The 13,244-nt window shown below is 35.0% G+C and overlaps 3 protein-coding genes and 2 pseudogenes across 5 annotated transcripts in view; 1 reads left to right on the top strand and 4 right to left on the bottom strand.

The window, feature by feature from the left end:
• Window positions 1-920, bottom strand: part of LOC110413162 (flavin-containing monooxygenase FMO GS-OX-like 3) — a 2,392-nt pseudogene extending 1,472 nt beyond the window's left edge. Inside the window, exons 1-2 of the transcript XR_016351044.1 lie at window positions 371-920; window positions 36-105 (exon numbers count right to left, since the gene is read on the bottom strand). The product of XR_016351044.1 is annotated as a flavin-containing monooxygenase FMO GS-OX-like 3 (transcript). The remainder of the gene's footprint in view (window positions 1-35; window positions 106-370) is intronic.
• Window positions 921-1,183: 263 nt separating this feature from the next.
• On the bottom strand, window positions 1,184-1,736 carry LOC110414327 (uncharacterized). The gene has a single exon (XM_021425452.1). The coding sequence runs from the start codon at window positions 1,563-1,565 to the stop codon at window positions 1,368-1,370; it is 198 nt and encodes a 65-aa protein (XP_021281127.1). The 5' UTR covers window positions 1,566-1,736; the 3' UTR covers window positions 1,184-1,367.
• Window positions 1,737-4,839: 3,103 nt separating this feature from the next.
• On the top strand, window positions 4,840-5,527 carry LOC110413970 (putative lipid-binding protein At4g00165). Its single transcript, XM_021425011.2, has one exon. The coding sequence runs from the start codon at window positions 5,031-5,033 to the stop codon at window positions 5,436-5,438; it is 408 nt and encodes a 135-aa protein (XP_021280686.1). The 5' UTR covers window positions 4,840-5,030; the 3' UTR covers window positions 5,439-5,527.
• Window positions 5,528-7,244: 1,717 nt separating this feature from the next.
• On the bottom strand, window positions 7,245-8,081 carry LOC110413600 (14 kDa proline-rich protein DC2.15 pseudogene; annotated as a pseudogene).
• A 963-nt stretch (window positions 8,082-9,044) lies between these two features.
• Window positions 9,045-11,649, bottom strand: LOC110414133 (spindle/kinetochore-associated-like protein). Of its 2 annotated transcripts, none has more exons than XM_021425198.1 (9): window positions 11,424-11,649; window positions 11,160-11,284; window positions 10,888-11,000; window positions 10,678-10,768; window positions 10,534-10,601; window positions 10,353-10,458; window positions 10,239-10,268; window positions 9,857-9,970; window positions 9,045-9,442 (listed from the first exon to the last, which is right to left on the bottom strand). In XM_021425198.1, exons 1-9 carry the CDS (start codon window positions 11,518-11,520, stop codon window positions 9,365-9,367), a joined length of 822 nt encoding a protein of 273 aa, XP_021280873.1. In that variant the 5' UTR covers window positions 11,521-11,649; the 3' UTR covers window positions 9,045-9,364. The 2 variants fall into 2 exon arrangements, with proteins under 2 accessions (XP_021280873.1, XP_021280875.1); XM_021425200.1 differs by having other exon boundaries at window positions 10,888-10,973.
• Between the last annotated feature and the right edge of the window lie 1,595 nt (window positions 11,650-13,244).

Here is a 13,244-nt window from a genome sequence, read left to right as displayed (position 1 = left end):
CAATACTGAATTTTGATTGTGCATCGTCCAATACCTTGTTTTCAAACTGTTCAGGAGTCCGATAGTTATGGCTATGCATTTGAAATCCTGGCCAAGCATCCCTGCCTAAAACATGACAAAACAGAGAAAATATAACCTGGTAATGGAGTTATATGAAGAAAACATTACATTGGAATGAAAGTGGGTGTTAATTCTTTGGGAGGAAGAAAAAAGATGGGATTTTTACTATCAATGAGATGTAGAGATCAGGTAAGATAGAATCATATATAAACAACAAAGCTGCCACTTTGGGAAAGAATACTAATGGATTTGGAAACTTCCAAGCAGCCATAGCGATGGAAAGTTGAGATTGTAGCATCAATTCAAGTACCTGAAAATTCTGCAATTTTTGGCTCCGTGTGTTTACCATTGCAAACAACCACAGCCTCAAACACCTCCTCTCTAGATTCCCATCTCGACTCCGTCCCTCGAGTCCTGGACTCAACAACCCACTCGTGACTCGCCTCATCAACTCACTCAACTCGAAGCACTTCATGCCCGAATCGATTCGACTCCACCAACCCAAAGTCCCGGGCAAAATCCTCAAGGAACCTGAGCACCTCTTCATGACCCGGAAAATGTCTCGGATCCCCTCCTTCTTTCTTCATTAATGGATAGTCCAGGAAGCCCATCATGTGCCTAGGGAAGTTAACTCGAAGGGATCTGTAAAGGCTAGTTTGAACTATTTCCCGATTCGGGTCAATGCCCAAAGGGTCGGTCTCCACTCGTGGATTATAGAGCCATACGCCACCAACATTATTTCTTTTTTCAAAGACCGTGACCCGGTGGCGTTTTCTTTAAAGCTCCCTGGCCGTCATCAGCCCTGCAGTGCCAGCTCCGATGACCGCTACGATATAAGATTGTGCCATTTTAATCACTGCAACGATGAAGGCTTAGCTATTAAAAAGTTGGGTTTTTATCATTTACGCCCCCAGATTCCGATTTCTTAAGACACAAGCGAAAACCTTAATTTATCCAAAAAATAATTTTTAATGATGTATATAATTTGGTTGCCATGGCTTAGTTCCAGATACTTTCAAATTGTTTAATCTAAAATGGTGGGGCTAAGCAGGATTGCGATCTGCATCACTACTTTTGTCGGCCTCTTGGCCTGAACTGGTATCCAAAGATCAAAGCTGTAAAATTGAAATGTTAAGTAACAACAAAAGATGAAGCCTCAGATAACAGAAAAAGACAATCTAACTGTTCTACTCCAATAACCCAGTGAAGGGTAAAAATTACATTCGACAAAGAATCAATAAACCCAGAAATCTTCAAACAAGAATTACAGTTCCCCTTTCCCTACCTATTGGTCTTATAACATGTTCTTATTTAGAAACGCCGCCGTCGTCGTCATCTATCCTGGTGCTAGCTCTGGGTTTGCGGTAGTTTTCTTCAACGTGCTTGGCTATAACAAAGCCGGTATTTGCGAGCTTTCCGATGTTAGGAACATTATAATTCTGAGCAAGGTAGACACCAAAAAGCGTCCCCGCCATGACAGAGAAGGCGGTCCTTATTATACCCATCTCTTTCGATTGGATCCAAAGGAAGAAGAAACAACGCAGAGAGGAAATAAACGTAGAAATATACTGGTAGCTTATTTACTGTTGTGGCTTGGCTCAGCAAGGATGGGCAATTTATTCACCAAATTGTCGTAAGGTCCAAGTTTTCCCCTTTTTTCTTTTCAATTTACTCCTATCATGCTACACGAAACCTTCTTTCCCAAGGGTCAACCACTCAGTAGCCAATCTCATCTTCTTAAGCAAATGTTCGTAAATTAACTGTGATTCCAATCAATAAGGGGTTTTTTTTTTTTTTCGTCAAATTCTATTAACATAATTTTTTTTAATTATAAATTTTATAATATCATCAGTATTTGAGCCATCGAATCTCCTTTCTCTCAATTAAAAAAAAAAATTATAATGTCACCATGTTCTAACCAACTCTAGGACAATTGGATTAACAGGATTGATCAATATAAAGTTCGCATTCAGCCTGAGGACAATACACTGCTCTGGCTTGGTCAATAGCCAATAGGTTAATTTACTTGATTTGAATCTTGAGTAATTTGATCGTGGGAAGCAAGTAAGTTCGTCAGAATCTCAAAGCAACAAGAAATTCAAGGGAAAAAAGAAGAGGGAGGGCAAGAGAAAAAAAAGAAGATCATGCCCTTAACATAGCCATTAGCAAGGATTAATAATTGAATAATCTACATTATGTTGGCTTTGCAAGCATCATACATGTTTAATCAATGATTAGTATTATCATTATTGAATTATATTTATGGTTTCCTTCAATTTTGTTTAATTGATATTTTTAGTTTTTTCTTTTGACTTTTTTTTTTTTTATAAAAAAACAAAGAAATATTTAACCAAATATAGTCTTAATGTGAAAGATTTTTCTCTTTAAAATTAAGTTTCATTTTTTACACCTTTTGTAAGTAGAGCAAACAACTTATCAATCCCTACAAAGACAATAAACTACTACTCATAATCTCTGAATCGTGCTGCATGCCCTTCACACATACCAAAAAAGATTTAGAAACTCAAACCATGAACAAATTGCTCAAAGAAATGCCTTATATAGCATGGGAATTTCAGATGAAGAAGATAAAGCATGGAGAAAAGAACTGAAGAAGGTACATCATATGAAACCCCTTTAATATTTAATGGCAGGGAGAGAGCGGTAAGGAGGAGTCGGAAGAGATTAAGCAGAACTGCAACAGTTAAACACACATAAACTAGAAAGCTACATAACTCTGTTCTGACATAAGATACGAACAGAACAGAATGATAACTAGACCTAAATCACTTTCTTCATTCACAAGCTGCCAAGCGTTGCTGCAATTTGCTGCTCTGCTTCCGGTCCTGGATTCGCATCAGTACTGGGTTTCTTTTCCTTTGCTCCACGAGTCCGAGGACAACGCCAGTTGCCTCCTCGGATTTGTTCATGATGTTGGCAACGTTGGAATCCTCGAGTTAAAATGACCCCGCACATCGTCCCCAACAGAAACGTGGCACCAGTCTTCATCATACTCATTTTGGTTGATGATGAACTTTGTTTCAACTTGAACTTTTAAAGGATCAAAGATCGAACAAATTCAGGAAAAACTTCAGGAGTTCATGCAAGTGAAAATGGGTTTTCATTGTGCCGTTCCAAGGCCTTGTTCCCTGATCATTTATAGATAAGGTTCACATCAGGCTTACCCCTTCTCCAAGGTTCAACCCAATTTCATTATATTATTTTTGCTTGAGCTTCAAATTTCTTCTGGACCCACTCCCAATAAAAAAAAAGAAACTGATGTGAGGCGGTGTTTGTGGTAAGTTGTTTCTTGGAACGTCGTGACAGTTGACGGCTTATGGGCAGCAAGGCCAGTTACTATATGGTCTCAAAGCCCAAACTTTTAAGAATCCAAGAACCTTTTGGGCTACCTCTAAACTTAGGTGCCTGTTGGGAAGGCCCACTAACCTTCCCACCTGCATGAACCTGAAACTTTTGGGATTAAATTTTCCCATTTTGTGTCAATCTTTTATAATATAAAATTGTATAAATTATAGAAAATTTTAAATTATATATTGAGAAGTACGAATTGTATATTGAGAAATTTAAATTATGTGTGTATATATATATATAACAAATCACTTGACATCCAAATCAAAGAAAATAAAAACGTAATTAAACTTGAAAGTTTTATTTAGACTTTTTTTTAGTTATACATATAAAAATTTAATTTCAATTAACAACAATATTATAATATAATACTATAGTTTAACTAAGTAATAGTGTTATATAATAACTCTAATAAATAAACTTTCAAAGAGAAAAAAAAACTCTTAACTAATTCCCAGGCTTTTGTTCTTAAAACCCAAGGAACTTTTGCAGTAACGTTCCCTCCCACCAGCCTTGCGGCCTGTTTTAGTATTTCCTACTCTTGCATGGAACAGGATTCCAGGTTTTCTTTCACGATTTACCCTATAGTCAAAGCAATCGAGGCCAATAAAATCAAACCCCCCAGTTTTCGTCGCCATAGCTGCGCAAGAGAGGTCAAGTTCCTAGCTCAATCTGCATAACAAAGATGACAGAAAAAGGAGAAGATAGAAGCGATTGTTCCATGTGCAATAAACTCGTGTCATATTTCTTCACGATTCTGACTTGTGCATGTCTTCGCGTCATAATCAAGGAGATCGTAAGACATCCCACCGCTGAACCAAACCAATCTCCTTCAGAGGTCATAATCCTCGCACTCTCGTCGAGCTTCATGACTTTCTTCGCTCTCTTTGCGGCTGCAAGTTTTCTCATGAAAATATATGATGAACTCACGAGGCATAGAAAGATTTCAGACACATCAGAACCAGAACCTAGCAATTATCTATCCATCGTCTAGCCCTTGCTAGGAATTTGATTTTTGGACATCATAATCATACCTATAAATTTAATTTTACAGTGTACTTTTCTCCCCGATCTAAATATATTACTCTTAGTTTTAGATTCTCTGTATTATTTAATGTTTTTTTATAATTTTATATTATATGTTCAATCTTACGTTATTAAATAAAAATTTTAATCTCTTAAGTTCTAAATCTTGAATCTAAACCTTAAATTTTAATAACAGAAACAAACAAATTAATAATAAGAATGATGTTAATATAAAAAATTTACTAGACAAGTGATGTAAAATTAAGAAGATTTTTATTCATCAAAATCAACCAGACCTGGTAAGTCTCGGTTGTTTCTACCAATGGTAGAACAATGCCATGTGCTACTAGATTTACTTCTACGAATTAGGGCCACAAGCCAGGGTGAAGCCAAGGACAAATATTATGTGGGGTTTGAACAATACCAATCACAAATCCACAAAAAAAAAATCTAGCTTCCAGCTTTCGACACCATCCCTTCATATTGGAGCATCGCAAAGTTGATCCAACAAAATCTTCTCTACAAATTTAATTCTTGTGCATGCCAGCCTTGTTTTTCATTGCCTGTGAACAAGAATGGCATCGAAGGGTTGTAAGAAGGCAGCAACTCTTCTCATTTTTCTTAACATCTTATTTTTCACTTGCGTTTCATCTCATAAGGTCGTCCCATGCCCACCTCCACCAAAATCTCTACCTTCGCCTCCCTCTGTCCCAAAGAATCCTGCCAAATGTCCCAAAGATACGCTTAAGTTTGGGGTCTGCGGGTCCTGGTTGGGATTGATTCACGAGGTCGTTGGGACTCCACCTAGTAAGGAGTGTTGTACACTGATTGCAGGTCTAGCTGATCTCGAGGCTGCCTTGTGTTTATGTACTGCGATTAAGGCCAATCTGCTTGGAGTCATCAAGGTCAAAATACCTGTTGCAGTCACTTTGCTGATAAATGCGTGTGGCAAAAAGGTTCCGGAAGGATTTGTGTGTGCATAGAATTTCTTCCTCTCCTTTCTTGTCTCTGTTTCTTTTGACAGCACCATGTGACTGCAATGAAAACTATGGTTGAAATTGTCCTTGCCTTATTTTCAGGATTCTTGGTTTTGGGTTCTGTTTAGAGTTAAATGCTTAGCTAGTTAAACAGCATTCTATGCTTAGATTTTAACCCTCTTGTTTTCTCTTTTCACTGGAAAAACCTAACCAGACACAACCAAAATTATGCTCAAATTGTTAATGGTACACACACTTACAAAACAAAATGTTACTTGAAATTGGGATTGTGCTGAAAGGGATTCTGATAGCTGGCAGAATCAAACTGGTATTTTATTTCAACCTGCAAGTTCTATGATTAGAGTTCCAACACACATAAATTAAATTTACTGTTTATCTTTAAATGAATGTACTTTCTTTTTTATTTTTTGGAATGAATGTACTAATAATTTGATTAGAAAATTATTATATTTAACGATAAACGAATATATACAGCCACCATTCAAGTTCACATGACCTCCTGGTTCTGCAGTTCTGTCTCACTTACTGTAAAAAGTACAAATTGGAGTGAAAACGAAAAAAAAATTGAAGAAGAATAATAGAGAAGACAGATTTTTCTCCATGCCATGTGACATTTTGCCCTATGCAGAGTTTACAGGGAACCAGTTCCTTTACAAGTAGTCTCTGCATATCTTGCACACCGTTTAATTACTTAAGAAATCAGTAAGCGTGCATTATGGGTTTGTAACCGGGATTTTGGATGATTAAAGTCATAGATCACCGCCCAGAACTCTTAACTACGTTTCTTGTCTTTTACCACGCATTATTCGTTTTGGTTTTAAATGACGTTTGGTACTTTACAATGTAATGTGATTACAGATAATGTGATTGCAAGTAATGTGATTGTAAGAAAAATAACATTACAGTGTTTGGTATGCAAGTAAAATAATGATTAAAATGTAAAAAAAATAATATTACAGCGTTTGATTTACAAATACTTTGCTAAGAATGTAATGTTAATTTTCAAAATTACTTATAATTATTAAAATACAAGTTTAATATATTTATATTTTTTATTATTAATTATTATATAATACAATTTTTTAAATATATTTTTAATGTCATATATTTTATTTTTATTTATTATTATAATATTATATATATTATTTTTATTTTTAATATATTTTTTATATTATATATTTTATTTTAATTTATTTTATCTATATTATATAAATTTTAATTTTTTATATTATATTATATTTTTTATTTTTATATTATATATTTTATTTTAAAATTTTTATTTTAATTATAATAGTATAAAATATTTTTAATAAAGTAATAAAGTTGAAAGTTAAAATTATCTTTAAAAATATTACAGAGTGCAATGTAATGTAATTATATTATTTTTAAACTACAATCATAGTTTTTAGATTATAATTTTATATTATAGTGATTTATTATAAAACAAAAATTATAATATAATTTAATTAAACACATTATAAAATATATTCTCCCATCTCCCTAATGCCAAACATCATCTTAGGTTTTTTCCTAATTGAAAATTTGTCTCGTTCGAGATTACCCACGTGAACTTTCATCGTCGGATCTCTAAATTTTTTCTCCAGATATTGTTTTCATAATAGTTGAGCTAAAAGTCTCGTACCCTGTCCTATCATGCATGGGTCCTACTACGAAATTATGGCATGCTTTTGTTGATCTTTGAGGGTTGAAAGTAATCTTGTTCTGTTGAAACAAAGATTGAACTTTGTTTCAGTTAAAGAGTAAGATCACTATAGGAATCAACCATGCACATTAAATCCAATAAATAAAAGTTTATTTCTTCTAGAAAAAGAGCATACGGATCGAGTTGATCACCACAATATCAAACTGATGAATGACACAAACAAACGAAATGAAAGCTTTAAACAACAAAGAAAGAATCATGAAATGAAGATCAAAAGCAGAGTCAGGCGCATTGGAAGCCTTTAGGGACATTTTTACCGCAGTAGTTCAAGAGCAAGCTCAAGGAGACTGGGACATTGAGGTTGATTCCCAAAATGTTGGCCTTGATGGCAGTGCAAAGGCAAACAGCGGCTTCAAGATCAGCGAGACCCTGGATGAGAGGGCAGCAAGGGGTCTTTGGTGGGGTACCAACGACGAGGTGAATCAAGTCATTCAGTACGTTGGCACATACACCTAACTTGAGGGTATCCCTTGGGCAAGAGGCTGCGGCTGGTGGCCTCGTGGATGGAGGGTTAGTCTTTGGTGGGTGTTTAGGAGTCTTGGGCTCTGGTGGGCAAGGGACCGAAGTTGAAGCGACCAGACTGAAAAAGAGAAGGTTGAGAGAGAGAAGAAGAGCTGTGGTTGCAACAGCCTTGGGAGCCATTTTTCAAACTCTCACAGTACTCTTTAGAGTATGTCACTGCAAGAGGAAGGTATGTGTTTTTTGGTGTGGTGAATATTGCTAGCTAGTTTAGGGTTTATATAGATGGAAATTTTGATTTATTTTGGAATTAAAGAAAAAATGACACAAGGAGACCCCATGTGAGCAGATTTGATTTAAGATCAAAAACGCTGCAATGGCTGGCGGTGCCTCTTGGGAGAATAAGCCATGTTTCACACTTGGGATCACCGCTGGATTTCATTATTATGTCTTCTACCACCCCATAAAAAAAATACTACTAAAACCCTATTTGTTTTGAGACTTTGCTTTCTTTGTCTTCATCCTCAAAGTCATTATTGGCTTCTTCTTTACTTGGCTAACCTGTCTACATCTGTCATTTCTGAAAGATAAAACCTTCAAATGACTGTTACTGATTCAGGATCCCAACAAATTGATGAAAACCCTCTTTTTGCCTTGTGCTTCTCATACCATTCGAGTTGTCTAAGATCGCACCTCCCTCCTCTCCTTTGCGCAATTTGTCAAGAAATATGCCCAACAAATCTCTGAAATTTGACCAAAACCTTTTCCTAGAAAAAGAAAGCCACTCTGTCTGCATACGTCCTTAATCTCCTAACGATCACGGGTTCCATAATATTTATAGAAAAAAGAAGTACAAATAATTATAATGATGAATTTGTTTGAGGTGTCATCAACTACAAGTAGATAGAAGCTTATTTTCCGCCGTAAAATTGAAAAATTTTACACAATCTTTAATAAATTATTCACCCCAAAAGAAATCTCCAATAAAATCTGGCATAAAAATTCTAACTAGGACCTTGTTTTATCATCAATATCTTTGACTATTCCTTACAAAATTACTGTAAAATCTGTAATCCATGATCTGAAGAATTCATTCAGGGCTGTGCTCCTTTTTGTAAAATTTCCTTCATTAACTTGGCTCTTCCTACTTCTTTCTGTAAAAATTAGAGAAAAATTATCTCCAAAAAGACAGAAATTAATGAAAATTCCTAGATTCTTTCTGCTTGGTCAGGACATGGGCGTTATCATTTCAAGCAGACAAGTTGAAGCATCCGCATGCACATGTGATAACAGCTTGGCAAGTTCTTTACTGTCATTTTTCACTCTTTCTTCGGCACAGCCATCAATTTTGACGATAAAGTGCAGAAGAGAAAGTTGATAATTAACCAGCTATGACATTGCAAGTCAGATTCAGAATGATTGAGCTTGATTTAAGAAGATGAAAATGCTGCCTAAACAAAAGCAGCATTCCCCGTACTACAAACTCAATGCCCAATTATGTAAACCTAAATTCTATATTAAATACAGGTGAAAACATCTTAAAGTGTGATGTACAGAGTTCTTTGGTTTTTTAACCATATTACTAGAGAAGGTCCCAGTAAGTTTTACCATTGCTCACCATGGAGTCTGGATAGATTATATTGAATCATCTTCACATTTCAACATCAGTGCAAGTCCGAGACAAGGGAGTAGCACAAGATATATTCAGCGTTCATAGAATTGAGCCAATTCATTGAGGCTTCAAAAGAATGATTACGCGATTATGTCCAATCCGAGTCTCACTGATGCGACCAAGGTGACGTAGGACCTGTCAAAAAACATGTCAGTCTGCAAGCGTTTTCAACATGTTTCTATATAAAACATCACTTGCATAACATGACAAAAATGGAAGTGTCGTGCTATGACCATTATACAGAGCTAAACGTACAAAACAAACATGAAAATAGTTCACTTCCTTATTAACTATGATCCTTGTGCTGCACAAACAATCATAGATGGAGGTAGAATTCTTTTCCCATAAGACAAACCAGATGCTCTATTTGAAAATTCATCCCATATATCTTATAAAAAATATAAAGAACTTAGCACTCCTAGCTCACATACCATAAATCCATGCCTATTAATCAAATAACACTGTAAAACATTCATCATAATTAATTTGCATGCCACGGACGGACTTTCATTACCTAGCAAAAGACAGGAAGGGAAAGAAGGAACTCACAGTCAGAATGGCTTTTCCAGTGTTGTCAAGCTTCAATGATGGTCCTTTCATGTCACTTTCAAGGACAAAGTGCTTCCCCTTTACAGCTTCTGTCGTTGCAATATCCCTCAGTTCCTGCATAACGCAAACTTGAAACTATCACTAGCAAATAACGGCAGTTAATAACCATGTTAACTATCAATGTGCTGCATGCCAATCATTTGAAAGATAAAAAATGTGTCTAATGTTATAGAAGATAGTAAAGGAAAATATTAGTTCTTACCAGCACCTCTGATGCATCTCTTGATGAGATGTCATGGTGCTCTAACTTAAAAGAAAACGTATCATTCAGTGGAACAACACAGAAACATCAAGTGTTATAACCTGGCTAGGGTTCACTTACCAAAGCTCTCTCCCAAAGATTTTCCGCGAGCTTCATGAAGAAAGGTAAAATGTTAGCTATGACAGCAAGACTATATCCTCATAAATAAACACCAACAAAAGCTTGAACATAAACCTTCTTTTTAGGAGCTGCAACAAGCTGAGCATTGGCCTCAGCATACGTTGCCATGTCATTGATAGCTGCATTGACCTTCTCGAGAGTGAGCCTTCCTCTCATGTATCTGCGGTACAGCAACCATTTTTATAAGGAATTTGTTGTAGGATCAAAAATTTCTTAAAATGAAAGATATACTTACGATGCCAAAGAATCCAGTTCACCAGAAGTTATGTACCATAAAGGTGGAGAGCCACGGCCCTTCTTCTCCTGCCATTAATGGAAAAATAAATAAAAATCCCAACTTCAAAATCCATCAATTTTATTACTATGGTACCATTGAAACCTTTGGTAAAGCAGCAGGCTCCTCCTGGAATTTTGAAGAACCCAGATTAGGCTGCTGTCGTTGCTGCTGTCTGGAGGCTTCTGGTGACAAACTGAAACAAACGAAAAGTTCAAATTCAATGTTTCTACGTACAGGAAAATGCAACTAAAAACGTTAAAACCACAAAGTTTCCTGAATATATAATTAGAAAAGAAATATAAATGTAATTACCCTCTATCACCATCTAAATTCAATGTTGTCATTTTTTCAGGCAAATGTGAGGGAACATAAACAGACATACTCTGCAATTTCTTCTGCTGCAGCAGCGACGCAGCAATCAGTTTCTGAAATCATGACAACGAACTCAACTCAACCAAAAATTTTCCAGTAATATTCAAATTAACTTAAACAAAACACAAAGATTCCCCTATTTTCGAACCCTAATTTTTTAAAAACCAAACCGCTAATTGAGAGAAAGAAATGAAGATTTAGAAGTAAAGTACTTTGGCTTTGGGAATGGCCTCGGTTTCCTCACGCAACCGGTCTTTGATCGCCTGTACTTGCAGCTCCATCCCCTTCAATGCCGCATCAATCGCCGACAAATCAGTCACACTACTCGCCGGGTACACTGGAAATAGAAAGGCAGAATGTTAAGCTCACACGCCGGTTTCTGAATCGACTGAAACAAAATAACTTAAATAAAAATTGTAACATAGATGCCGGGACCAAAAAAAAAGGAAGGCGAACTGAATTTCGAGTTGACTCACTGTTCCGTGCAATAACGAGTTCTTGTAGCTCAGCGATTCGGGTGTTGAACGAAGATATCAGAGAGTCGAGAGATGAACCAGCTTGCTTAAGATCCATCTCTCCCTCGTAAAATCCAATTCTCGCCTACGAATGGGACCGATTGGGTTCGATCTATGATTTCAGGGATTTGAAAAAAAATTGGCGGGAAAGTGGAAAGGATTTAGAAACGGGAATTGCATTTACAGAGAAAACGATCGAGTTCGAGGTAAGTGGCTCCACAGGTGGACAAGTTGATATCTGAGACCGAGAGATCCAATGGACCGGCAGAACCAGACTCCGGCCCAACCAATCCGGCAAAAGTTTACCAGGTTAAGAACACGAGATTGGGCCATGCACTGAGACCAAGTAAGAGCAAACTGCAAATTTATTTTGGACTATGAAGTATATAATTATTTTTATATTTTGATATTGTTGTTAATATATAAATTTTATATACTATCCATACATGAACTAGCTGCTATGATTTCATTAATAAATAAATTTAAAAATCTTAAAATTGAAATATTTATATTTGATACTTTGTCGGTGTATGGATTTTGTATATTATCATTTAATCACATGAGTTTCTTCTCATAAAGATGTAAAGATAAAAATTCAAAAATCTTTCAAAATAAATATTTTTAAAATTATGAGTATTTATATTTTAAGATTCTCAATTTTAAATTTATTTAATAACAAGTTCGCAATATTTAATTCAATAATAGTGCATTGAATCTAACACATCGATATTTTTGAGAATTTTAAAATTTTTATTTTACACCTTTATGAGATGATGCTCTTTAATTAAATAATAGTGTACAGATATTATATATTGATAACGCATCAAATATAAACTCTTAATTTAATTTAATCTAAAGAAACTAGCAGGAAACATTCCGAGTCAACCATACGTAGTAACAAGAGACATACAAAGAAAGATTAATATTTTAAGGGTTCAATGGTATTATTTAATTGAGTTGAATTCAGCTAGTTTTCACTTTTCGTTAGTCTACTTCGCCCCTAAGATGGGAACTCAGTCCAAATTGATGCATTTTATTTGATTAAATTATTTTCTCCTTCGACCGTGTATCTTGACCTTTTAATTTTTCTTAAAATAAAGTTTGAGTATTATAAATAAAATGTTATAATATATATGTGGCTGTCTGGTGGGAACTAGTTGGTAAGCATATATATCATTGGGAAATGTCAAATTAATCGAATGTGGGATGTTTTGTTATACGTTGAACCAAAAAAAGTTATATATTAAGATATAAAAAGTGACCATGATTTTTCTCATAATAATATACTACTTTATTGGGATTTTAAAGGGCTTTTTTTTTAATTAAAACTGTAGTTTATTTGGTCTAGAGACACTCTTGGAAGTGATGCATCTTATGTCCCTTGTGCACAACTTTATCATATAGATACACATATTCTCCACATGGCTGCCCTCTTTTAAGGATAAATTTATACTGTTCTGATTAAACTTAAAGTAAATTTGGACCAAGTACTAAATTGGAATCAGATTATGCAAATTAAAAATATATTCTATGCAAAATAGTTATAATAATAGTAGAGGTTATTATAAGTTAAATCAATGGAATTATAACATGATTTATCGTAAATCTTTAATATATATAATATCATTTTTCTTATAAAAAACAAAGTTTAGAATATAAAGTTGAGATTATTTATAGACGATAGAATAGATTATAAGAGTTAGATTATGATTACGATTTTATTAAATTATGATATTGAGAATTTTTTGTGTATCTACATCATTCTCTTTTATAAAAAACACA

Source organism: Theobroma umbraticum, unplaced genomic scaffold (assembly GCF_002168275.2).
Source record: "Theobroma umbraticum cultivar Fairchild unplaced genomic scaffold, ASM216827v3 scaffold_4.1, whole genome shotgun sequence".
Lineage (NCBI taxonomy): Eukaryota > Viridiplantae > Streptophyta > Magnoliopsida > Malvales > Malvaceae > Theobroma > Theobroma umbraticum.
Note: the sequence above shows the minus strand (reverse complement) of the source record. Positions and strands in the feature narration are given on the sequence as shown.